The sequence below is a fragment of the Pundamilia nyererei genome, unplaced genomic scaffold (genome assembly GCF_000239375.1).
Source record: "Pundamilia nyererei isolate P.nyererei 1_Seehausen unplaced genomic scaffold, PunNye1.0 scaffold00055, whole genome shotgun sequence".
NCBI classification, from domain to species: domain Eukaryota; kingdom Metazoa; phylum Chordata; class Actinopteri; order Cichliformes; family Cichlidae; genus Pundamilia; species Pundamilia nyererei.
The window spans coordinates 2,508,255-2,534,991 of NW_005187456.1; the positions used below are offsets into that span (position 1 = coordinate 2,508,255).

The following is a 26,737-nucleotide window of genomic DNA, read 5'->3' on the forward strand; positions in this document are numbered from 1 at the left end:
AGAAACATTTTCTTCACATTTAAACTTTGCATATGTGGTTTGATAGAGGACCTTTATTGGTATTTTAATGTGAAAATATTGACTGCTTATTTATTTTTAAACTGACCCTAGGCCAGTTGGTTAGGGCAAATGGGGTTCTGTAGAACCTGCAAGAAATCCAGAAGCATGTTTTTGTTCATGTTCATCTCATGTTCATTTTAACCACGTGTGTGAAATTGACACACTGTCCCTGTGTTTTTGTAGTTCCCAGTCTCCCCATATTGGAGGGGTATCTGGTTAGTGGAAGGTGAAAGTGACTCTACTCTAATTTAGTGTAAAGTGAGAGAAATTTATATTGACTGTTTCCAAGTAACATTTCTATAAAAATCTGTTCTTAGCAACACAGCATTGAACAACTGAACACTATTAAGACAGTTGCCATATATAATCACCACACTTAGAAAAAGAAGCGTATAAGATGTAAAAGACCTAAACTTGAAATTCAAATTAACACGTGGTAAACTGTGGCATTGTGCTTTCAGGGAGAGTCGGAGAATGTTGGTAAACCAATGCATAAAGCAGCACAGCCTTCAGTAGCTGGGGATGTTGAAACATAAAATATTACTGCTGAGGTGGTCTCAAGTCTGGTACATTCCATTTGGATCAGAGGAACAAGAAGCACTGCACTAGCTGATTAGTCATCAGTGACGCACATCGGCACTCTGAGCTGGAATGTAGGGCAAGGGAATCTCCTCCTACCACTGACTCGCATGTCCTGTAGATTGATACCAAATGAAAACGTTTGATGGGGACGCCGAGTGTGTTGAGGGTTAAAGGGTAAAGGTTCAGCGTCTGTTTGCTTTGTGGGTTCTCCTGCAGGCATTCTTTTCTGGATTAACCCCTATGATACGAGATTCTTTTCATCTGGCATGCTGGATATCCTGCAGAAAATGAAAAAAGTTTGGCAAAGAGAAAAACGCTCTGCCTAGACTCACTGTTGGTTTAAGAATTCATGAATGCATTAATGAATGCTTTCATCTCCTCCTCTCATTGGTCTTCTTGTCTTTTTCCTCTTGTCAGAACAAACGAGACGAACATTTACTGAAGAAGAGAAATGTCCCGCAGGAGGAGAGTCTGGAGGACTCTGATGTCGACTCAGACTTCAAAGGGGTAAGTGTCGGTGTGTGGTGGGTTTGATTTGAGTGAGCGAGATGTAGCGAAACCGGACTATATGGATATCAGGTCAGAAGGGTTAAAAAGGCGGGCAATGTACCGCGTATGGGATGTGTCAATAGGATTCCAGTTTAAAAAACAAAACAAAAAAAACCCCACTTTAATCTCTCATCTTTTTAGATGACGAGGTTGTTAATTAGTATGCCAGGTGATACTGAGAGGAACCCCACTTAATTTTTTTTCAAATTATTATTATTCAGCCTGCATAGTTCTCATACAACCAGGGGAGGATGAAAAATAAAAAGCATGACATTGTGTAATATCTTGCCAGAAGCCTGAACACTAGGTGTCAAAAGCAGGGAGGGTTCATCACACTGTTAAGACTTAACAGTGACTAATGCCATAGAAGATCCCAGTCTTATAAAATCTCAGTACAGACTTTGACTCACTGTAATTGCAAGAATTTTGCAACATTGTTTAGAGTCTTGTAGTTGGGTATAAAACATTTCATTCACCCCATACCAAAGCCCAGAAGAACCGTTTACCCCTTTGGATTGTCAGAAACAAAGGTAGTCTGATATAAAGGTCGAATGTGCAGCTTTCTGCTTTTTTTTTTTTTTTTTTTGTCTTCATCAGTATTATCTGAAAGCAACCAGGAATTTCACATATGTGCACTAGAGGTGCTCCCTAATGAACTAGCAGGTGCATATTTACAATACCAGTTTATTATTTGACTTGTGAGGCAGAGAAAGAATGTGTTGCAGTAACAAGAAATACAAAATTGTAATGCACTACTTTGTAAAATGTAAATCTTACAACCAAGCCAACTGTTTAACAATACGAGCAAAATCTGTAGTGATTCTGAATGTGTCACAACAAAACAGCAAGTAGGCTATGCAGCGTTAATGCAAATGGCTAATTTTTGTCTTCACATGATGAGCCATCTTTGCAGTTGGTCTGCAATGTTCTTCATCTTTTTGGAGTCTTTCCTCTCAAAATGATCCCACACTTTGGATTTCCTGTCCAGTCTAGTAAATTTAATGAAGTTAGTTAGTTTGTTATAATTAACCCCGAATAACGAATAAAATGCACCATAGTGACAATGTGTAGCGTTAGCTCTTCACTTGCTATTGATTGCATGTTCTTAGCAAATTACGACATTGCTAATATTCTTCATTTTCTCTTTGCTTAGCAAAATGTTACGCTCGATGCCATTCTACAGGTACGTTTATCTCGTTCGCGCCTTTTAACAAATATTGAATCCTTTCCCAAATGTACCAGCAGTGCTACCTTAACTTTTGGCTAGTTATGCTGATGTCAGTTATGGCTCTTGTTCACTGCAGAATGCTACCAGCGATAATGCGGTTGTACAGCTCAGTGCTGTACAGGCAGCCAGGTGAGTAGCTGATGAAACACTTTTGTATAAATATCAGTTCTTCCTTGTGTTTTCTGGTGTTAACTTTTTTGCATTCAATTTTTTTTAGAAAACTGCTCTCAAGTGACAGAAATCCTCCCATTGATGATTTGATAAAATCTGGGATCCTGCCTATTTTAGTCAAATGCCTGGAAAGGGATGACAAGTAAGTGTGCTTCCTAAGTAGTACTTTTTTATGAAAGTTTTTTAAAATTATTTTGTTTAGCTTTTTGTTAATGTAATAACTTTTATTACTGATCCTGTTGCATCATTTCTCTGCTGCAGTAGAATCATTGTGTGCATGAGTGTTTCCCACTGTGTCCACACGTTAGAGTGTGTGGAGGCATGCAGGGCAGCTGGCTCATCCTCTCAGTACAAACCAAGCCAAATATATCAACATTCCTGTCTCTCGGAGTTCCCCAATTCCCAGGACCTTGTGTCCACTGAGGGGGGGGGCAGGAATGAAAAACTCGAGTGAAAGAGCTTGTAAGGAAGTAATTGTAAAGATTTTACCATGGCAACTAACAGCTGATAGCATCATGTTGACATTATTAGACATTTGTACATCAGGACTGGACTATTAAACTAGTTGATAGGGGGGTTTTGGGTTTTTTACCCCTCTCTATTCCTCCCCACGCCAGCGATCATCACACTTCACTTCACCTAATTGTTGCCAATGCTGTGGCTATATTTAGCAGCTTTAAACACCCCATTTTTTCTTTTTCTTTTTTTTCCCCCTCTTCCCCAAAAGTGCCAAACAAGTAATTAGGGAATAAACGCTCAATAGTGCTGCACTACAATGACAAGCTTTTGCTCTCGGATGGCAGACACAGCACTGCTTTGTATGTTGTTTTCAGTGAGTGGCACTAGCAGCAGTACCCTTAAAATATTCACTGCTGATTACTATTGAAGCTCCTGAACCCAAAAATCGTATTCAGGGCAGCCCTTAATATGTTGCCATAGCGCTGTGGCAGAAACCCAAGCCAGCTCAGCTTGATGTAAAGCCTCACAATAGAATTTACAGCATGAAAACCTCTGCCAATTAAAAATGGACAACCTATCCTTTAGAGGTCTATAAATTATCTGTGAATGCCTGGCAGGGCAGGAAATAAAGCGGGTCTCTTCACAACTGGATACCTCCCAAAAAGAAGCTGTTTTATTCTTTTAAATCCCAGAAGGTGAAACTTAGAAACTTCAGATCATGGCAGGTTGTCTGATGAAACATTTCTTTGGGAAGACGGAATTACCATCCTTTGTTACAATTAGCTAGCATTTGGCTGGTGGGTGGCGTGAGAATCACTTTTATGTGTGTGATTTTTATTTTGTGTTGCATCAGTTTTCCTAAACTCATTTTAATGATGGTTCTCCATTTTGAGTGCAGTTAAACTGAATGATACAGTTTCTAGACCTTTCTGGTGTCAGATTTGTTATCTGTCACAAGATTTTGGACTACCTGTATTAATTCTGCTGTTGTAGTTATCTTTTTCTTGAAAAGCCAGCCGTTGAAAACTCGGTTCTCTAAATGAGCACCACAGTTTGGTTAAAGCATGTTTTGCTCTAATTAGTTAAAGAAGGCCCAAAACAAATGTTAAGAATTTGAAATGGCAAGTTGGGGGGGGGGGGTTGCACATGTATATTATTAATCCCTGCTCCTTCCATTCTGTCTCGTCTACTGCAGAATAAATGAGCTTACTTTGTTTTCTAACTGGTTTTGTTTTCCCTCTGTCTTACAGCCCGTCGCTTCAGTTTGAGGCAGCTTGGGCTCTGACCAACATTGCCTCTGGGACGTCAGCACAGACCCAGGCTGTGGTGAAATCCAGTAAGCTGACCCCACGGTTCATGTTCCCCTGTGTTACCCCTTCAGTCTGTGTTTATATTCTGTCTGCAATTTGCCAAGCAAGCATATTTATTTATTTTTTCACCCAGTAAGGCTTAGTTAGTTCTTGGGATAATGCTTTTTTTTTTTTCTGCCTCAAAGTAAAACATGGTTATCTAATAAAACTAACATGACTCTATAGCTAAAACCATGTTTAATATTCAAAAGATAAGATGGCTGTTAGAGATGTGGAACAACTTAGTTTGAAATTATGAAAAGCCCCATATTAAACACATGCATGTTTGCTGAGAGTTATAATGAGGGGTAATTTATGCTTAGACGTCTACATGGCACATTTAATCATGTTGGCATTTAAAAAAAAAAAGACACAGCATCCCTTTCTGTTGCTGGGAAAGCTTTGTGCTCACTTGCTATCGGTCTAACATATTTTAATGATAAATTTGTAAATTTTGAAGATCATGAACAAATTGGTTTAGACAAAAGGTTTCTTTATGGTCCAGCCAGTGCATCGAATGAATCAAACTATAATGGTTGTAGCGTATGTATATATTTGCATTGCACTTCCATTTTCTCTATATGAGTGGGCCAATCTTGACAAAATTTGCATAAACACTGCCAAGGCACTTTGAGTGCCAACATCTATGTGACACACATTTTATACAGATCCCACAATCATCCTTTTTTTTTTTTTTTTTTTTTTTTTTTTACATTTGAGAGTTCAGTTAAGCACCAAATGGAGTGTTGGATTGGAATAGTGTGTCACACAATATAATGTACACTATTGCCAAAAGTATTCATTCAGTCATTCAATTCAGGTGTGCCAATTGCATCAATGTTAATATGTGTATAAAATCAAGCACCTAGGCATGCAGGCTGCTTCTACAAACATTTGTGAAAGAATGGGTTGCTCTCAAGAGCTCAGTAAATTCCAGTTTGGTACCATAATAGGATGTACCCAGTGCAGCAAGTCCACTTGTGAAATTTTCTTGCTATTAAATATTCCACAGTTGACTGTTAGTGGCATTATAACAAAGTGGAAGCTACTGGGAATGACAGAAACAACAGCAACTCGGCCAAAAAGTGGTAGACACATGATGGTCTGCACAGAGGTCGCCAACTTTCTGCAGTCAGTTACTACAGACCTCTAAACTTTACATCACCTTTAGCTCAAGAACAGTGTGTAGAAAGAGCTTCATGGAATGTGTTTCCCTGGCCTACCAGTTGCATCCAAGCCTTACATCACCAATTGCAATGCAAAGATTTGGATGCAGTGGTGTAAAGCACACCACCACTGACTCTAGAACAGTGGAGACGTGTTCTCTGGAGCAATAAATTACTGTTCTCCATTTGGCATCCGATAGATGAGTCTGGGTTTGCCAGTTGCCAGGAGAACCGTACTTGTGTGACTGCACTGTGTCAATGGTAAAGTGTAGTGGGTTAGTGGATTATTGTGTGGGGCTGTGTTTTAGGATTTGTTATAGCGAAAGGCACTTTTAATGCGTCAGCATTCCAAGACAATTTGGACAATTTCATGCTTCCAACTCTGTGGGAACAGTTTGGGGGCAGCCTCTTCCTGTTCTGAAACGACTGCGCATGAGTGCACAAAGAACGGTCCATAAAGACATGGATGTGCAAGTTTGGCATGGAAGAGCTGCACAGTGTCTTGATCTCAGCCTGACACAACACCTTTCGGTTGAATCACAGTGGAGACTGTGAGCCAGGCCTTCTCATCTAGCATTGGTGTCTGACCTCACAAATGTGTTTCTGGAAGAATGGTAAAAAACAATTCCATAAACACACTCCTAAACCTTGTGAAAAGCCTTCCCAGAAGAGTTGAAGCTGTTATTGCTGCAAAGGCTGGGCTAACATCATTTTAAACCCTATGTATCAGGAATGATATGTCACTCGTGTTCATATGCATGTGAAGGCAGATGAGCAAATACGTTTGGCAATATAGTGTGTCATAGCATCATACTGTAATGATTGTAACACATGCATGTTTATGTTCCCGTAGTAAGTTGAATCAAATGTCTGGATTTCACATCACCAAGTTGTGATTGTGACCATAAAGAAACAGAAGTGAGTGTAGGTCCTCAGCATTTTGAGAGTGAGTGCGTAGAGCCAGTTACCAAACCATTTCATTAATAGCCATAACACATTACACCATGTGTTATGGCTATTTTCTTTTTATAGTCATTTAACACCTGAGCCATTACGGTGCCCCTGTAGAAAGCTGTATTGATTAGCATAGAAGCCTATTGTCTAGAAGATGTAGTACTTGGAGTATAGCTGAAAGCTTTCTTCATAATCCAGAACCATCTCTAAAGTGGAGAGGACCTGCTTGTATGAGGGGGGTATGTGAAAAATGACCATTCATCTCACCCCTCCATAATAACTGTTAGTCCTAAACAAATCAGGTGTCTGTGTCAGTTTCATCTCTGTTAGTCTCTATAGAAATACAAGTGTCTTAACCCATTGTGGTCCAGCATGGTTGCAGAGTTGGAGCAGATGTAATGATAGTTCAACACATTACTGTGCGTAAGGCAAAAGTCTGTTGGCTCATTCTGCAAGACAAGTGGTGGACATTTGGACTCATGTTTTGTTTGTTTGTTTGTTTTTATCCCCCTTGCTAGATTCTGATCATTTAAGGTGGCAAAATAAACAGTGCATCACCCTGGGCACATCTGATAGTTTAATTTTTGTGCTTGCAGATGCAGTGCCCTTGTTCTTGCGACTGCTACACTCTCCTCACCAGAACGTATGTGAACAGGCTGTGTGGGCTTTAGGAAACATTATAGGTGAGTGTCCCTCTATGATAGATGTGCTTGTTTTTTATTTTGTTTTTATTTATTTTAATACTGCTTGGAAGCAACCATCCAGAGTTCTGTTGACCTCTGCCCCCTTGCACAATCAGGTGATGGGCCACAGTGCAGGGATTATGTCATCTCTCTGGGTGTGGTCAAGCCCCTGCTTTCTTTCATCAATCCATCAATCCCCATCACCTTCCTCCGTAATGTTACCTGGGTCATTGTTAACCTCTGCCGCAACAAGGATCCACCACCACCCATGGAGACTGTGCAAGAGGTGGGTGTGACTGCATGTGTATGTGTGTGCGCGTGCGTGCGTGTGTGTACCAGCTCTCATGTGCCATACAGATGGTTGTTTCTTTGCATTTGACTCTGTCACAGCAGGCTGAGTCACGCTGAGCTTTTACAGCACATTTTCAGTAGCCAAATCAGCCTCTTCACCCCAGGGAACTTCTGACTAGAAAGCTTTTGCTGACAATTGAAGTCTGGTTTTGACAGCTGTTCCTCTTGTGATGTTTTTTTTCTCCTGTTTTTACCTTCATCTATTCCTTTGCCCACTTCCAACCCACTCACAACCTACTTCTTTCCCCACAGATATTGCCTGCCCTCTGTGTGCTGATATATCACACCGACATAAATGTAAGTATCAGGCTGTGCTGTGATTACTCAAGTTATGGGTTTACTAATGTACATAAATTATAAAGACAAAATTTAGTGCTTAGTTTTTTCAGTTCTAGCAGTATAGTAACTGTCTCAATTCTTACGTGTTCTGACTCTGTGTATAGATCCTAGTAGACACAGTGTGGGCTTTGTCCTATCTGACGGACGGAGGCAACGAGCAGATTCAGATGGTCATTGATTCTGGAGTTGTTCCATTTCTTGTGCCTCTCCTCAGCCATCAGGAGGTGAAAGTTCAGGTAAGACTAATTCAGTCCTCCCACCCGGTCCACACTCTGAAGCCAATTTTTATTTGAAGTTGTATTCCTCTTTTGTTCACAAACTACAGACGGCAGCTCTGAGGGCAGTGGGAAACATTGTGACGGGGACAGATGAGCAGACACAGGTGGTTCTCAACTGTGATGTTCTGTCACACTTCCCCAACCTGCTCACACATCCTAAAGAAAAAATTAATAAGGTATGAGATCCACAGCCTCAGCCTTTAAGCTCATTATGCTTTTTCTTCTAGTTTCTTATAGCTTTACATTAAAGTAAATGGAGAGTAAAGTAGTATTTATTGTACAGATAATGTAACGGGAGCAAGTTTTTTTGTTGTATGTAGTTATTTTATTTAATTACACTCAAAGTTAAACTGGTACTAATCTGTACTTAAAATCCATTATTTAGGTGAAATGTTAAAATATTTTTTATTGAAGCAGATTCATTCTATATAATACACTGAATGCAGTCTTTTTTTGACCATTTGTGATTGGTCTGTTTGCAGGAAGCAGTCTGGTTCCTGTCCAACATTACAGCTGGGAACCAGCAGCAAGTCCAAGCTGTGATTGATGCTGGTCTGATTCCTATGATCATTCACCAACTGGCTAAGGTTTGTGTGTGGTTAGAAATTGGAGGAAAGGGGGGGGGGAAAGCTCAGGATTTTCTCTAGTTTCTGTTCAGTTCTGTCCCCGAATGGTACCAGACACACGATGTATAAATTCATCTTGGCATTTAGTTGCACTGCTACCTTTTTATATTTTCTAGCCAGAAAGCAGAACAGTTTCTGATAGTAGACATGGAGACTGAATGCATATTTGGCCTACATATTGTGTGTATTTTGGCAATTTGCTGTGTAGTACATTTTGGTGACAGCCTGGCTCTCTACAGGGTGATTTTGGCACTCAGAAGGAGGCAGCATGGGCCATCAGCAACCTCACCATCAGTGGGAGGAAAGACCAGGTGAGCTTGGCTTGTGGACCAGACAAGATTTTTTTTGTACTTGGTTTAAAAAGATTTGCTACAGTGAAATGGGTGTATGTTGTTTTAATGAAAAAAACAAACTGCATTTCTTCACTGCAGTAGGAAATGTTTGCCTCATTGTTTCTTTCAAGAAGCAGAAAAATAATAATTGTAGGCTGAAGCTACACAACATTGACTTAAGTTATGAAGGTCACTGTGAGTGCACTTTCCACACTTGTAACCATGTACCTATGTTGTAATCAAGTATGGATGTGGTGTATGTGTGGGTTTGTGTAGGTGGAGTTCTTAGTGGAGCAGAATGTCATCCCTCCGTTCTGTAACCTGCTGTCCGTGAAGGACTCCCAGGTGGTGCAAGTCGTCCTGGATGGCCTGAAAAATATTCTCATCATGGCAGGAGATGAAGCCAGTACTATTGCTGAGATCATAGAGGAGTGTGGAGGTCTGTGTTTGATGGTTTCCTTGTACCCTCTCAGAAACTTGGTGTAATTGGATTGTTTATCTTACTGAAGTTTTTTATAATGTTTGTTTCTAAAACTGTTGTTTTGTCTCTTTCAGGTTTGGAGAAGATAGAAAATTTGCAGCAGCATGAGAATGAGGATATCTACAAACTAGCCTTTGAGATTATTGATCAGTACTTTTCAGGAGACGATGTGAGTTAACCGCCACCATGCGTCTCACTTTCTGTTATTTTGGATTTGTTTTCCTTTTTGGGCAATGTCTTACTCTAGCATTCGATCTTACAATGTTTGTTCTTTTTTTTTTCAGATTGATGAAGATCCTAGCTTGATTCCTGAAACTACTCAAGGAGGAACCTTCAATTTTGATCCAGCTTCCAACATGCAAACAAAGGAGTTTAATTTCTAAAAACCAGGATGTTTGGTTCAACCAGTTGCACGGGTACTCTGTAATCACCCCAGACATTCATCCATCTCTCCTCCAATCTGGCAACCTGGTACAGAAGGATATACTTAGCATCACGTCAACATGGAAACTCACCACTGAAGGGTTTACCCACCCCCATCTCTGCACTATGGGGTGTTTTTGATTTTTTTTTTCTTCTTCTTTTAAATGGTCATCGTTCACAGAACACTGCAACCCTTCATAGGAGTCCTTGTTATCCAACAGGCATATTCACCATCTGGCAACCTGCATCAGGAAGATTGTCAGTATTTTCTGCCAGTGCTTCTAAAATGTCACACAGAAAGGAAACCAGAAGGAAGGAAAAGCCTTCACGGAAAGATTCAATTGCCAAATGTCAAGTTCTCACAAAGACGGAAAAATATAAGCACATTTTTAGACACATGAACACGCATGCATATACACGCACTTTTTTTTTTGACACTTAGAAGAATTTGTGTGCATACTTCAGTTAGAAGCCATCATATCACTCATGGGGAAGAAATACTGCTGTTTGTTTGTGCTTTATTTTGTGCTTTCCCCTTCCCTGGATTGTCCTCTAGTGTTACTTCACCCATGCACACTGACATACTACAAGTACATACATTAATACATTTCGTGACACTGATTCCTGATAGCCAGGGCACACCAATATCCTCTCTCTCGCCCAGTTTAAAGAGTTAATCCCAGAGCTTAGCCATGATTAACCACGGACCCCCACTGCCCTCCCAGGAGAGTCCTTGGGCAGGTGGAGGGGCGAAAGGGCTCTAAGGCAACAAGAGGACTCCGTGGCAAACTGACTGACGGGACTTCTGACTCAATGGCGTCACTTTTTTAATGTGACCTCTGCTGAATTATCAAACTTACTGTTCGTTTTAAAAAACATCAAAAATGTGAAGAAAATGCCATAATTCTTTTTTTTTTTTTTTTTTTTTCCCCCAATACAACTGTTAAGACCTGCTAATTGCCTGCTACTGATTAAGCAAAGCGGCAAAATTTTTATTTTAACGGATGTGAATACCTGTCACGGGAGGAATCACCTTTGGGCGAAGGCACAGAGACTTAAGAGGAACACGTCAGCTGTAGCGTTTATCTCCCCCCGCCACCCACAGGACATCCTCCTTCTGAGCTCAGCCACGTCCTGGGATTCAGTAAACTATTTGCTCGGGATTCCCCTGTAATGTGAAACTCTGAATGGAGGGAGGGGGTTTAACGAATAGAAAGAAAACGACTTAAAGCTAAAATCATCCTAATTGCAATATGACCTTTTTTTCTTTTCTTTTTTTTTTTTAAAATTTCGCTACAGACAAATTGGTTTCATGTTTCTGCTTCTACTGGTTGGGTCTGTGGAGCTTCCTTTGTATTACTATTTTATTTTTTAGGTTTTCTTCAGTCTTATGCACACGTCTGAGAGGCATAACGATGTCTGACTGCAGAAACGACAAAAAGGACCTACACTCACTGAAGACTAGACTTGTACAACGAGTGCAGGACCTGATCTTTACATTACTTAACTACTTTCGATAAAGAGGTCACATGTCATCACTCAATTTGAATAACTGTACAAAAACATGATGTGTATCTCTCCTTGCCGTCTAATGAATATATATTTACATAAAGCCTGTACAAAGCTGCTGCAGCTGACAGTCATTGGAAGAACGATAACTGTCAAAGATGGCTGGGGAGGGTCTCTATTTTTTTTCTTCTCCTTTTTGAAGCAATATTTCTTTTATTGTTTTTACTTTCGACTTGCATATGTATTGTGATGACATGCTGATAAATTGGAACAGGCTGGTTTTGTTTTTTCCTCCTCTCTCTGTAGTGGTGACGGGCTGTTTAAAATGTACCATGCCGTGTCCTGGTTAATGTGCAGGCTTGGGGTAAATGTGTCAAACTTTAATCCCAATCATAGCCCTGGTCTGGAAGACTTAATGATCCCACCCCCCCGGTTGGCTGCTAACTACTTAGAGGGGTTCAGAGCTGGGGTTTGGGGTGGGGATTGGGGGGGTGGGGCTGGGGGTCACATCGGGGCTTTAAATACTGAGTGGGCTTGTTATGAGCAGCCCAGGCGTTTTTGTTTGTTTGTTTTTTGGTTTTTTTGGGACTAGCTGTTTATTACTGAACAAAACTATAGAGAGGGTGTACAGTCATGAACTAGCAGACTAGACCGAGCCACTTTAAAGATTTACAATTTCGTTGCCTTGTATCCGCATTGGATACAAGCTTATGTTTGTTGCAAGATTTTTACTTGCTAATGAAAAGTTGTTTTAAATAAAATAATAGGAGAAAAGCAACAGACAGCGTTTTGGCCTCTGATTGTTTGTATCTTTTTATAAATTTTAGATTGAATTCTTCTCTTTAAGGTGGCTCACTGATGCTTTCAACTCTTGTGCATATTAAAGACGAGAATGAGTTGAAAATCATTGTGCCTTTTGTTTTTCATTTCAACTACAGCTAGGTTTTATCGAATAGAAACGAGACTGAGTGACTGGAGAATCTCTAAATAGGGGACGTGGCTTTAGTAACGCGTAGTCTCCTTGTTGTTGGAGTTTGCCAGTAGAAATGGTCAATGCTGCTCTCCGCTGTTGGAGAGTAACTTGCTTCCCTTCTAATGTCACTCACTGAACATTGTATGACACCATGCATCCCGACCATTTACCCCCCCCCCCCTTTCTCTTGGAAAAACCACAAGCCATCATTGCCATTTTTCAGTTGGGGGGGATTCTGATATCTCCTCTTCATCTTTGACCCTCAGGACATGATCTGTGTTTCTGATCCTAACCAAAATAAACTTGCTGTTTAGCCGTTGGATCTTTCGTGCTTTTGTGACTCACACATATGGTAGCTGTTTTAAGTTGTATGGGTGCGAGTTGCTTTCTGCAGGGATTCATTTGATCTAAGTGTTTGTGAGGAAGATTGAACTCCCTTTGAGCTCAGTTTTTACGTGCTCTGAATATATTTTAAAGATGAGCATCGCTTCCTTTATGTGACTTTAGCAGCCTGACCACCTTGTTATGACAAAGCAAATGTAAAGTACTTTCTCCTTTCTTTGGCTTGTCCTTTTTATAGGTCAGACATTTCAGCAGCTAATTGGATGATATTTATTTGTGGTTCATGGCTGTCTTTCAAGTAATTTTTAGACTTTACTCTGCCACCCTAATGTAGACTATACCAGACTTTTGGCTCTGCTGTACATATTCACAACTGAAAACTAGATTAGAGGAATAAATGCCTCATTTGTGCTGTGAATGTTTCCGTTAGCCGAATCCTTACGTGAGTGTTGATGAACACACTGGCTCACTCAATGATTAACTTGGACAGCAAACACTGAATCTGGGTTTCCTGTGGAGTACAAAAAGAAGCAAAATAAGATAAGAGGCCTCCAAATGGAACGTTAATCCTGCTTGACCCAGATCCAAATGCACCAAGTTAACCGCGTGGGGAATTGTTTTTTTGTTTTTTTTAGGGGGGTGAAGTACAAGTATTTTACATAACATGGTGCATTTTGGAAGAATATGTAATCAATAACTCTAAAGAGGCACAGCAAATCTGAGAATGGATCATCTCTTGAGCGAGGATGCTAACTTCTTTCTTGACCTTTGGAAGAACAGGCGACTAAAATGTCCACTTAGATCTGAAGGTTTTGGTTGCATTACAAAAGCTTCCTTTGCAGATCCGGGCACTCAGTTGTCTTGAAACTTTAAAAAAAACCTGACAAAAAAGAGGGAGAGACACTCAAAAGTATATTTCAATGATGAGAAAATGCAATCAGAGAAAGAACGACCTTTTATTATAGAGAGGTAAGGCAAACTTTATTTTCAGAAGATGTTTTTCCTGCTGATTCTGGTACCTCTGGGTAAAATCTGATTTTTATTTATGTAGTCTGACATAAGCAATGTACATAACTGATGTTTAAGACATTAAAGAATACAGTACTTTAAACTGTGCGTCAGGATTGTTCTTTACACTTCCAAATAACAGACACAAACGCACTACTAGTCTCCCCACCGCATAAAAAAAAAACAAAAAAAAAAACTCCCTGAGTAGAAAAATATTAATTCTGAAATTTGGGCTTCAAAAGACCAGATGTCTCCAACTTCAAATCCTAGGTGTTTATTAAGTTCTGGTTATATCCATGTTGCATTTTGGATACGGCATAAAAGAATAACTATCTAACAAAAGTCTTATTTTTCTTAAACCTGACCAAATATTCCTCTATATTCCTCTTCGGCGAATGAATGCGAAATCTAGTGTACTACTTGGAGGTTAACTGCATACTAATCTAGCTGAAAACCACAGCTAGATTTGGTAGGAAAATGCGAGGTGGGGATAGAGGCGAAAGGGAAATATTGGTGAAATCTGCAATCGACTGCGCTGGTCTTAGAATCACGTGACATTATTTTTCTCCTCACTTCCGCAAATAAACGCACTTGAGCACGGCGGCCACGGCAGAAAGTGAAAACGGACTGTCAGCCGTTATGTGCCATGGTGAGGCGGCCAGGAGCAAGCGCCAACGGCCGTAGAAGCGGACCTGCCTAACGGGTGAGTCAACGAGAACGTATTAATGTTGTAGCTTTTTAAAAAAAAAAAAAACAATCAAACTGAAATGTGGTTTGTTTGTTTTTTAAAATCTTAAACGCTAGCTGTAGCCAATTAAAAGATAAGTTAGTACCGATTTTCCCGGCGGGTACGTCAAGTACCAGCTGCATTCACGGTGTGTTATGATGCGTCAGCTGGACTCACTGTGCTGAGTAATCCCTTTGTTAACAATAGCAAACATTAAACAGCAAGCTGTGGTCATGTAACAGTAACTACGAGTGGTTTTAATCATTACACATGATGCAGGTGGGAGGGGGTGGGTATTTACGGGATGACGCCTGTGTTGTGTCAAAAAGGGATTTCCGGCATTTGTCAAAAATAAATGAATAGTCCGTCTTTAAAGTGTTGTAAATTACTTGTCAAGCGTATCTCTTCTGAATGACACCAAGTTAGTTTTAGTCAGAAAGAACATTCATGTCATAAGGTAGACGCTTTTAACAGGGGGAAAAGGCTCTTATATATCCTTTACTTATCCAGGGAGAAAGTCTGACATTTAAAATAGCTTTTTCAAGAAAAAGCTAGCCAAGAGGGCAGCAAAAAAAATAGAACATCACAGTTCTTTTGGGATATTTAAAGTCACCTTAAAGGTGCGGAGCAATTGTAATGTGGGTGCATAACACAGAGTCATAAAGATTATTGCAACAAAGGTCATTTCTTTATTTTATATATGACCCCTTTATAAATCCTGTTGATTACAGTCTACCAAAATAAGCAAAGATATTACACTTAAAGTTTTAGTTAGTGTTTAGCACAACACTGATTTAGCCGTGTTGTTACCAAACAAAGAACCTCTGTGACCCGGCTTACTACGCTTTTAACACCCATTTTATCTGAAAACCTTAAGACCTTGAGGATCATAAGCTGTGTTTACCCATAACCATATAAGTGAGAGTCAAAACAGCATGTGTGTGTGTGTGATGTCTGTGATGAATATAAAGTAGAAGATTCTCCAAAGCAGAATTATACTTTTTAAAACTGAGTTAGAGTAAGCTACGGGGAAAATAAAAGTAAGGATGCAACGTTACATTTGCCCAGCTCGCAGTGTCATCTGATATCGGTTGTGAAGAGCAAAATGATAATTTTTGTAGCACTTGCTTGAATCTGAGCAAGAAGTAAAGGCTGTACACGTCATAATTCACCTTGCTGCTTCTGTGAGCAGTCACATCACCAATGAACGGTAGTGGCCTAGCTCCACTGGCATCCATATAAACTTAAACAAACAAAGCAATTATACAGAGCACAACATGTAGTGAAATGCTTGTGTCCGAGCTGCGGACAGGCTGTAGACGTAGCCACGCCACTTACATTGATCAGAAAGTTTGTTAACTTGTTGCCTTAGGTCCCAAGACTCGTATGCTCTAAAGATTTCCACTGACCTTAGAGAAAGAGCATTAAACTTTGCAGCTCCTTACTCCTAGAATCAGATGCAGGCCTTTTGGTCTTGCTGAGGTTCCTGGTGCACTGATTCTTTTAAAGAATGTAGCAGATTGTTCATTAGACTCCACCTAAAGTTTTTTTTTCTTTTAGATCTCTGATATGTTTTATTTTGTTTTTTCCACCTAATGATGACCTCCTCCACTTGCACTGATGTCTCTTTGGACCTCATATTTAAAATTACAATAAAAAGCAATAAAATGTAAATTAAACATTTTGTCATGAAATAACAAGTGAATAGCCTTTATCTGGCCATAAAACTTCTGAATATGTATGAAAATGGCTGTACTTCCAAAACAGCCATTGACTCTTTTTTTTTTTTTTTTAAACAAGCCAAAAACCCTTGACTTAAACCTGAAGCCCTTTGAATTAAAGCTACACTGAACTAACAATATATTGTGAAGAGATGATTATCTGGAAGACATTACAATTTTGCTTGTGTTTGTGTCCAGTGACTGCAGCGCTGGCAGCCTTGCCTCTTCAGACCTTCCCCCTCTCCCTGTCCCGTGTCCCACCTGTGGATTGAAGTTCATCCTTCTAGCCTGCCACCCTTGCCATATACTGTGAGGACACCATGGTGGATGTAACCAAGTGGCCCATTTTCAGCCTGATGGGGCCTCAGGAGCTCGCTTCCATACGGAAAGCATGCGTGTTTGGATCATCTGCTAATGAGGCCATCTACATTACCAATGATGATGAGGTGAGGGGTCAGAGGGAAAACGGGGTTGTGGTTGTGTGTTAATCAAGAGCAAGATGACTGAAAGCTTTGAAGCTTGCTTCATGTTGCATAATTGATAGTCAGATGACCTGTTGTTTTTCCACGTTTTTAGCCTTTAAGCTACATTTCATGTTTACATTATTATAATTTCATTCTGCCTAGTGTGGATTGTTTGAGTGTCCTACCTTGAAAACAGCTGTTGGGTTCAGTTTACAGCGCATTCAACTTTAATCAGTGGTAGAAGAAAACATGCTTACAGTAGGTAATCCACCACAGAGCATGCTTACACTGCATTGCATTTTTTTATGTCAGTGTTATTGTAGCATGATAAACAGAGACTGCCTCTCAGTAGCTGTGTGTTTTAAGCTGTAGTACTCAATATTTCTGACAATAGCTCCAGGGAAAGAACCAGATTTTTCATCTGGAGACCATAAAGAGAACCAAAAGTTAAAGAATAAATAACAATAATAACAATTTTAAATGTTGTATTGTAACAGCCTGATGTGTAAAGATTGCAGTTGAATGCTAGTGTTGAAAATCAGTTATTTGCCATTTTAAAAAAGCTCAAAACTGTTAAGACTTGCTGAAAAGTATTTATTCACATGATGTAACACAGAACAGCAACAGGTGCCTCAAGGCGCTTCACCTTATATTGTAAGGTAATAAAGACCCTACAATAACTCAGAGAAAACCGAGAAACCCCCAACAATCAGATGACCCCTTTTAGCAAAGGCTTTGTTAAAAAAAAAAAAAGTTTCGGAAAGAAAAGAAGGCAGGCTTTACAGGGATATTCAGTGTATCACGGTTCACAAAGCATTCCCAAGTTCTGCTGTCTGAACACTGAAAAGATGCTCCTGAAAGATGAGAATTATCTTGTAATTTTACAGCCAAAATTACAAAATAAGCTTAAAGGGTTCAAGACAGTTGTTTAAAAGGATGGATCTCTGGTCCTTTCATCCTTTTTTAATTAGTACTAAAACTTGCAGTAGCTAGCTAGATGATTTGAATTACTTTGATGTTGTTGGTGTTTTAGCTCAGTGGTTCTCCAGGATTCTGCAACCCAGCTAAGGGGTTTAAACATTTTTTAAAATAAAATTTATATACACAGTTTATACCGTGTTGTGTGTCGTTACCTCTTAAGATGTTGATTCCACTCTTGTGAAAGTGTTCGATTATGGTGATGCAAGGGGATCTTCACTGTGCTTACATATGCTGGATTCTGTCTATCATGGAGCACTGAGATTTATTACAAACCTTAAAGCTTTTAAGAGTCACATGCTGTACATTGCCTGCTTAGGTCGGGTGATCTGCTTTGTCATTTTGAAGACTCAACCACCGATATAGTCTTATTGATAATATCTTGGTCTGTTCCCATCTTACTGACTTACATTGATCAGAAAGTTTGTTAACTTGTTGCCTTAGGTCCCAAGACTCGTATCTTCTGTGTGCTCTAAAGATTTCCACTGAACTTAGAGAAAGAGCATTAAACTTTGCAGCTCCTTACTCCTAGAATCAGATGCAAAATGAACTACATTTAAGGAACTGGTCTCACTAAATGAACTTAAAGAGACTGCAGTTCCTTCAGCCTGAAAATGTTTTGCCTGAATATTATTACCCTCGTTACTGACACTGACTTATTATAAAGACTGTTGAGGTTTCAGGCTTTATTGATGTTTTAGTTTTACATTTTGGTTAGTTTTGGTTTTTTTAATCAGCTGTATTTTAGTGTAGTTAATTTGTGTGTGTGTGTGTGTGGGGGGGGGTTCTGTGTGTATTTGCATAAAACTGAGTTGCATAACACACACACCTCTGTTGTTTGTATTGCTGTCTTTCTTGGCAAGGACGTGGTTGTGAGTCATATTCTCCTGGTTAAATAAAGGTTAGCTAACTAACCAACTAAATAAATAAATGAATAAGAAAAAATGTTATTGTTTGGCCAGAAGAAATTCTATGTTAGTTTGTTTGTAAGGCTGCAAAAAATCACTCCTTTTGGTTTGTATCTTGGCACATTATCTAGCTCATAAGCATTAACAAATATTTGAGTCAGTCTACATTATCAGGTGATGCGAAACCCAAGCCAGCTAAATCAATGTTAAGATTTTAGGAGAAAGGGGGGTCCTTTCCCTGGCTCCTGGAAATGTGAGCACCTCTGCTTTAACACATGCTAAGTGGCTAAATCGTGGTACCACTGTGATAAGAAAAACACTTTTTAGAGGTTTGTGAATGGGAACTTTGTCAAGTGTAAAAAGATTTTTCATACCATTGTAATGAATTTAAGTCAGGAAAGAAAATGCAACTTTCTTTTAAAATGATCTTTTATATTTGTGTTATTGCACAATTAACACACATCTTCCTCTCAGTGTTGCCTGCTGGTGTTGATGTTTCTGTGTTTGTACTCTGACCCGTTCCCTACTCAGCTGACTGGCGCTGTCTGTTTAGCACTCCTTATCACCAATCAACACTGAATTCTTTTTTTCTTTTTTCCTCTCCCCCGACCTCCACACTCAGGTGTTTGTGTTTGGGCTGAACTGCAGTAACTGCCTGGGAACAGGGGACAGCCTGAGCACAATTGTACCCAAAAAACTGGACTTCCTGAGTGGCAGAAAGGTGGTTAGCCTGACTTACGGTAGTGGACCCCACATCCTGCTGGCCACAGAGGGTAGCTTAACAAAAGATGTAATCCTCCTCTTTACAGTTGGATTAAAAAGTGCAGGAGAATGACTAAACTCTTTGTATTTCAGATGGAGAGCTATTTGCCTGGGGCCATAATGGCTACAGCCAACTGGGAAATGGGACAACCAACCAAGGAGTAGCTCCAGTGCTCGTGTCTGCCAACCTGCTCAATAAGAAGGTCACAGAGGTGGCCTGTGGCTCTCACCACTCAATGGCTCTAACTGATACAGGAGAAGTGAGTTTGTAGGAGTTAAAGAAGAGAGACAAAAAGAATTTACTTTTACAGCAGATTTACAGAGAGGGAAATACAGACGCCTGTTTGAAACTTTTCTAGTTACACAGGTGACTCTGCTCTGACTAAAGCTGTTACCTAGTTAATGGACCCTAACACTTACCCGTATTCCAGTCACAGCTACATTTGAGCCCCCTGAGTTAAGAACCTAGAAAAATAAGCCCAGCCACAAGGAATGTATTGTGCTTCGAGTTGCTTCACACAGTTAGTGAGCTCCGTTAGATCCTGGCCTGGCTGGTCAAACTTTTTTTTCCCCCTGTTTTTAATATGAGGGATGCAGCTATCCTGGTAGCTAGAGAGTCTGTGTATTTTTCTTGTTATACAGCTGATACAATAATCACATTTGGATCTTAATAAATCCATCATTCACTGCTGTGAACATGGCTGACATGTTCTTGCAAATCTTACAAAAAAATTAAACAAACAAAAAACAGTAATAACCATAAAACATGAGCCAAGTCAGCTCACTCTTTGTACAGTATTTACATTTTTATATTATTTAGTGTAATATATTTACATGTCATTTTGTTTCACACATACTTTCATAAATGATGTTATTAAAAATAAAATATAAATGCATACGTTTGTAGTACACTAAAAATGAGATAAGGGTAGCATGACATGTTTGCTTTGATTTCAAACATTATGGAGGAGTAGGTAAAAGATTATAGGTATTGATTTGTAAATGACTTAAATAACGCGAATAACTTGAGCTTAATAGAATAGCTTTTTATTGTCACTGTTACAAGAACAATGAAAGGCAGTCTGGCATTTCTCCATGTGTGTGAAGTACACAATAGCGTAAGTATTTACACAATAACAGACAAATTTACATTTACACAAGAAAGATATGTACAAGTTATACATACATGCACATACATACATATATGTATATATACATGTATGCATCCGTACATACACACACATATTTCCACACATATATAATATTATACCTCATCTCTGACAGTAACCATGCAGCTCATTCTTTCTCTCTACAGTATTTTCTTTAAAGATGTAACACATTATGGGGTCGGCTTAAAAAAAAGATGTGAAATATAAAAGTGAGGTCAGAGGTCAAATGTGACATGATATTTGGATGCAAACCATAATGTGATATTTATAATTCCCATATATCATTCCTTGTGTGCCTTTATGTTGTCAGTACAAACAATGTAAGCAGTAAGAACTATCATTTTAAGTAGCTTTATATTACATTGTCACTTTGACCTTAAGATAAATCTGTTGACTCAAAGGAGAAGTGAGAGGGGGTAATAACCTTTTCAAATTATTTTTAAAGTATCTGGCTTTCATAGAGAATTTCATCCTGTTCTTATTCTTAACTTTATCTTTTTGCCTGGCAGGTGTATGCATGGGGTTACAATAACTGTGGTCAAGTGGGCTCAGGCTCCACAGCGAACCAGCCCACACCCCGCAGGGTGTCCAGCTGCCTGCAGAACAAGGTGGCTGTGAGTATCGTCTGTGGTCAGACCTCATCCCTGGCAGTAGTGGACAATGGAGAGGTGATTTTTTTTTAAACTTATCCTGGAGCTTTATGAAACAGTATTGGCTTACTCTCACTGAAGCAGCACTCATGTTCTCTTTTTGTCTCTCTAGGTGTACGGTTGGGGCTATAACGGCAACGGACAACTTGGACTTGGAAACAATGGGAACCAGCTGACCCCCTGTCGACTTGTTGGTCTGCAGGGTTTATGTGTGCAACAGGTGTGAGATTACACACGTCAGGTTACTGTGAAACAATTTGTATGAAGTTTTTAAAAAAAAAAGACATATATTCTAATGTTTTTATATGCCTCAACTACAGCTAGATCCTGATGTTTTTGGGTTGGGCAACTCTTGGGAATGCCTTGAGGGAATTTGGCAAAAACAAGGACTCAGGAATGAACTGATTATAATCATTAGACTTGTTTGTGTCAGAAACTCAATAATCCGTATGCTAATCATAGAAAACAAAAATCCACACATACCAGTATCTAAAATGATATATAATAACATCTCTATCCAAAATATCAAAGGTTAGACCTTTTCTTATTGTTTTTTTAATGCAGAAAAGTACTTTCATAAATAAATTAGTAAATTTTACTATTCCTCCCAAACTGCAGTGAGTTGTTTCTTTCGCTGAAACAAATGAAAATGAATTGCTGTCATATTATCGTGGTGTACAAAAGCAGTTACTACAAAATTCTATAACAAACCAAATGTCAGGAACTTACATCATTTACTAATATATTTCTTCAAATATATACTTAACTAAACTTCAACAGAAAGCAGGGTATTGACCTGTTTCTGTTATTTCGCTTGTCTCCAAAATTGTCCTTGTAACTGTTTCAGTCCTTTGACTGTTCATACCGAGGCTGCTGGATTATAGCAGGCTTGGAGCTCTGGATAGTTTTAGCTTTAGCTTCGTTTTATTGGTCTTCCACCGTTGTGTCTTCCTCACTCACAGTGAAGAACTCGTCATGCATGAGTTCTGTACGAACGACTGTTTGTTGCACATGTATGAAAGACTGTACATTTTGGATTACAGTTTATATTTGCTTTTATATTTTATATATTCTTTTGTACAGAATAAATGGCATAAGTAGCTCTATGTTAGATATGAACATTTATGCAGGGCCTGTGACTTTATTTATTTAAATTGTAGTTGGGTTTATATTCACTTGTTTTTATGTTTTGTTTTGTTTTCCTTAAATGAGCATTCTTTACAGTAATGATTTAAAATCTTAGCACTCCTGTAAAACTACTGCCAGAGTAATTATAAAACACCAGAATTTGAGTGTGATGCTGTATGTTGTCCAAAAAGGAGTGAAGTTCCCAAAATACAATATTTTACACAGGAATCTTTGTATTATTGTAGGGTCTACCTTACAATATAAAGCGCCTCGAGGCAACTATTGTTTTGATTTGGTGCTGTATAAATAAAATAGAATTGAAACCACAATTAAGAGGCTGTAATAAGCACATCTGTAGTATAGAATGTATAAAAAATGTTGCTAATAATTTGGAATTATTTTATTTATTGTAGACAAGAGTTTCAAATACTACGTTATATTGAAAATTGTTTGATTTTTTTTTCCCCCTCTCTAGATCGTGTCAGGATATGCACACTCCATGGCACTAACGGATGAAGGGTTGCTTTACGCTTGGGGTGCCAACACATATGGACAACTGGGCACTGGCAACAAGAGCAACCAGCTGAGCCCAGTTCAGATTCTGACTGAGAAAGAGAGGTGAGGTAAAGCATCACACATCTAACTCATCCTGTCCCTGCACCACCATCCACTGACTTCTCTGCTCCTTTAACAGAATTGTAGAGATTGCTTCCTGTCACTCCACACACACATCAGCTGCTAAAACCCAGAGCGGTCAGGTGTACATGTGGGGCCAGTGCAGGGGCCAGTCCATAGTGCTCCCTCACCTGACACACTTTGCCTGCACCGATGATGTCTTTGCCTGCTTTGCCTCCCCCTCAGTAATGTGGAGGCTTCTTTCAGTGGGTAAGAGAATGATCTGAAAGAGTCCAAGGATAGCACTAATTATGTAATATTACTAATTTTTGGATTTCATTCCATTAACCACAAATGTATGGCTATAGATCACTGTTGTTTTATGAAGCTCTTTTTATTTGATGTGCAATTATAAAATGTATTGACTCCGTCCATAAAAGATAAAAACCTTCCCTTATTTTTCCACTGTTCTCTTCAATGTCATCTTCTTGTGCACCTCTCCTTGGAAGTCTTACATGCCAACTTGTGTCAAACTGACCTTCACTGAAAAGTGAAAGTTGGTTCTTTGGCTATAACGTGGAGACCAAAGAGCAGTTTTCATTTGGAAAGTCCAATCTTGAAGTCAACGCATCTCTGGCTTGTATTACGAAACAAGTTCAGCACACCCAGGCTTTAATTCCATTATCTGGCTTTCCTTATCCCAACACTTGGAATCAGGCTAAGCGGTCACACAAAGGTGGTTCACAACTAGGTAAAGATGTAATGTAAAAACATTTTAGTTAACAAAAAATACAAATAAAATATAGACTTTTGGAAAAAATGAAATGATGTTGTGAACTTTGAAAACTAAATTTTTAAAGAAAGACTAAAACTAACACTCAAACTAATAAAAACTAAAGTAAACATTTTTAGCTTTCTAAAGTGAAACAGGAAAACTTACTGTGTAGCAGGTTATCTCTACAGTGTAAGCTGGCAATGTATCCTGGAAAGAAGTAAACTGCCTTACATAATACAGAGAACCCAGAGTTAACCCTGAGGTTAGCTGGATAAGACCAAATCCTACTCCCTAGTCAGGCTTCTGGTTAGAAAAGTGACCGAGGGAATTCTTTGTCCCGATGTGATTTTTTTCAGCGTCACATTTGAAGGGATGCAGTGTGCATCCCAGATAGCTCCAGGCAAGTGGTAAGAATGGGGCTTCCAGTGTGAGCACGAAGATAACCTTGAAGGGTACAACAACCATATTTAAATTAGGTATGGGTTTTGTGGGAGGAGTCAAAAAAGTTTTGCTCTCACTACATATGCACGCTGTTAAAATTTTTTTCTATTTTATTTAACTAGAGAACACCTTACAACGTTTTTTGTTGTCCTTGTCCATTTTTTAAAAGTGTAATGCTGGCCTCGAACTAAAAACGAGCATATATTTATCAAAAAGTAATAAAAGTTTCAGTTTCAACATGTGTAATGCTGTCTTTGTCTTGTCTTTGTCTACCAAATATAGGGTTTAAAGGTTCTGAAAATCTTTCAGTGTCTTCTACACAGCTTCCCACCTTTTTGGAAGTGGGATTGGTCTCATTGCTATAGTTGTTATCTTTCTGTTGCCAGAGCTTGAGTGTTGTGGGACCTGTATGTGTGCTGTTTTTTCCCCTCCAGAACACGATGACTTCTTGACTGTGGCTCAGTCTCTGAAAAAGGAGTTTGACAACCCAGAGACAGCGGATCTCAAGTTCTGTGTTGATGGAAAATACATCTATGTCCACAAAGCAGTTCTCAAGATCAGGTTTGAATTTAACAGCCAAGCTGGTTTATCGGGTTATGGGAGTTATAAACCGTTTAAAAAGAAGCACGCAGAAATGGTTCTTGTAACACCTGTGTCTGTATCGTTTGCTGTGCAGGTGTGAACATTTCAGATCAATGTTCCAGTCTCACTGGAACGAAGACATGAAGGAGGTGATTGAAATAGACCAGTTCTCGTACCCTGTGTACCGCTCGTTTCTGGAGTTCCTCTACACAGACAGTGTGGAGTTGCCTCCCGAGGATGCTATTGGTCAGTCTCACATACACTTCACCACATGATCTCTGAGTGATTTCAGTACTACCCAATGACCTAGTATCAGTGATATTGGTAACAACGATATCTATTTGTCATGAGTTTATTACTTCTTTGTATTTTTTTTATTTCTGTGAAAGGGACTTCAACTAAAAGTTCTTGAATATAATCATAATTCCAGTCCTGTGTGGTTCTGTGTGCGCTCAGGGCTCCTGGATCTGGCCACCTCCTACTGTGAGAACCCCCTAAAACGCCTGTGTCAGCACATTATCAAGAGGGGAATCATCGTCGAAAATGCTTTTTCTCTGCTGTCTGCCGCTGTGCGCTATGATGCAGAGGTTAGTCTACCAACTATCAGCTGCATGTGTGATAATATGCAAATGTCCTTGAAAGCTCTTTTTACTTTAACACATGTAAAATTGATATTTTAGATTAAATCACAGAATGCTGGCTCCCTTAGTTCTGTTTTGTGAAAATCTTTGTTTTCTAAATAAGCTTATTCACTCCTACTGAGAATGCAGTAAGAAGGTTGATTTCACTCACAGGTCTGTACAGCCAGTATGATGCTACAGCCAGCAGCCTGTTTTGCATAAATAATGCAAACAAGAGGGAAACTATTAGCCTGTCTGCACAGAGGTAATAGAACGTATTTGTTAGCATAGGTTTCAATTTCAAAGCCAGACATGGCCGTCTGGAACTTTTAATAGGACCTACCAATAAAGTCTGAAATTCATTTTATTATGACTTGTGTGCTGTTAATTACATTTACATTAGCATTAATATGAAATCCTGAAAATGCTCCCACACTTCTTTAATCAGTTAGGCTACAAATTAGACAGAACATAAATGCTAAAGCATCTGGTTTTCCAACAGTAGCTGTCACCGTCACTGTGAGTCACACATATGTGAACCTGACAGACACCACAGGCAGGTGAACCTTATGTGCAGGAAAATGACTCAAATCAGGCAGTGATTCACATTAGGTAGTGATGCTAGCAAGCTTAAACAGTGGGGGAAAAGTGGTGGATAAATATAGACAATGAATGTATTTGGGCTGGTATTTAAAGCACTTTCTTAGGCTTACTGACCTCTCAAAAGAATTTTATACCACATTATTAACCATTCACACACACATTATTATTATCAAGCTAATTCTTTATATACATTGCTTTGTTGCAATTTGCAGTATGTTGTCCAAGGAAAAGTCAGTGGGAATTGAACTACCCACTTTTTCTTCCCCCAATAATGTGTTTTGTTGTTGTTTTAAAAACAAAATTCTTCAACACACAAAAAACCAAATCCAAAAAAGAAAAGAAAATTGTCTCAAAGTTGTGTTTAATCCATGGATGTAACAAATTAATAACGCTGCATAGTTAAATGCAGTGTTAGTAATGATTAATGATGAATTATTCTTAAGTATAGTTAAACTATTAAACTATTACAACCAAAGTTTTTTTCAAAAAGTTGAAAAACGAGTCTCCAGAGCCTTTTATTGTGCTTTAGTGCTCATCCCAAAAGTTTAATCTTTCTGTACTGCCAGTCACAGTGAAACTGCCTCTGCTTGTAGTGCATGTTTGGTATAATTTTACTATACACTTTTCATAGTTTATACTATTCTGCTATTCAACTGTCGTTTTATTTTACCAATATAAATGTCATAAAGACTGTTCTTCCTTACCAACTTACAGAAAAAATATGTATCAAA

General features: G+C 39.1%; 2 protein-coding genes across 5 annotated transcripts in view; both read left to right on the plus strand.

Moving 5' to 3' along the window:
- Positions 1-13,966, plus strand: part of kpna3 (karyopherin alpha 3 (importin alpha 4)) — a 19,998-nt gene extending 6,032 nt beyond the window's left edge. For all 3 annotated transcript variants that reach the window (XM_005733867.2, XM_005733869.1, XM_005733868.1), the window contains exons 3-17: positions 1,060-1,149; positions 2,345-2,374; positions 2,496-2,548; positions 2,637-2,732; positions 4,300-4,385; positions 7,115-7,201; positions 7,318-7,487; positions 7,805-7,849; positions 7,996-8,127; positions 8,217-8,345; positions 8,652-8,756; positions 9,035-9,106; positions 9,404-9,566; positions 9,683-9,777; positions 9,893-13,966. In XM_005733867.2, coding sequence (XP_005733924.1) covers positions 1,060-1,149; positions 2,345-2,374; positions 2,496-2,548; positions 2,637-2,732; positions 4,300-4,385; positions 7,115-7,201; positions 7,318-7,487; positions 7,805-7,849; positions 7,996-8,127; positions 8,217-8,345; positions 8,652-8,756; positions 9,035-9,106; positions 9,404-9,566; positions 9,683-9,777; positions 9,893-9,991 — 1,452 coding nt within the window. In that variant the 3' untranslated portion in view covers positions 9,992-13,966. The remainder of the gene's footprint in view (positions 1-1,059; positions 1,150-2,344; positions 2,375-2,495; positions 2,549-2,636; positions 2,733-4,299; positions 4,386-7,114; positions 7,202-7,317; positions 7,488-7,804; positions 7,850-7,995; positions 8,128-8,216; positions 8,346-8,651; positions 8,757-9,034; positions 9,107-9,403; positions 9,567-9,682; positions 9,778-9,892) is intronic.
- Positions 13,967-14,301: 335 nt separating this feature from the next.
- The window catches only part of LOC102198436 (RCC1 and BTB domain-containing protein 1-like), a 14,611-nt gene continuing 2,175 nt past the window's right edge, over positions 14,302-26,737 (plus strand). The window contains exons 1-12 of one of the 2 annotated variants that reach the window (XM_005733871.1): positions 14,302-14,566; positions 16,510-16,757; positions 19,284-19,434; positions 19,517-19,683; positions 21,102-21,260; positions 21,355-21,462; positions 22,846-22,988; positions 23,065-23,255; positions 24,636-24,762; positions 24,878-25,029; positions 25,240-25,370; positions 25,578-25,777. In XM_005733871.1, coding sequence (XP_005733928.1) covers positions 16,632-16,757; positions 19,284-19,434; positions 19,517-19,683; positions 21,102-21,260; positions 21,355-21,462; positions 22,846-22,988; positions 23,065-23,255; positions 24,636-24,762; positions 24,878-25,029; positions 25,240-25,370; positions 25,578-25,625 — 1,503 coding nt within the window. In that variant the 5' untranslated portion in view covers positions 14,302-14,566; positions 16,510-16,631 and the 3' untranslated portion in view covers positions 25,626-25,777. Of the gene's footprint in view, positions 14,567-16,509; positions 16,758-19,283; positions 19,435-19,516; positions 19,684-21,101; positions 21,261-21,354; positions 21,463-22,845; positions 22,989-23,064; positions 23,256-24,635; positions 24,763-24,877; positions 25,030-25,239; positions 25,371-25,577; positions 25,778-26,737 lie in introns of those variants that run through there. The other variant, XM_005733870.1, reaches the window with a different exon arrangement.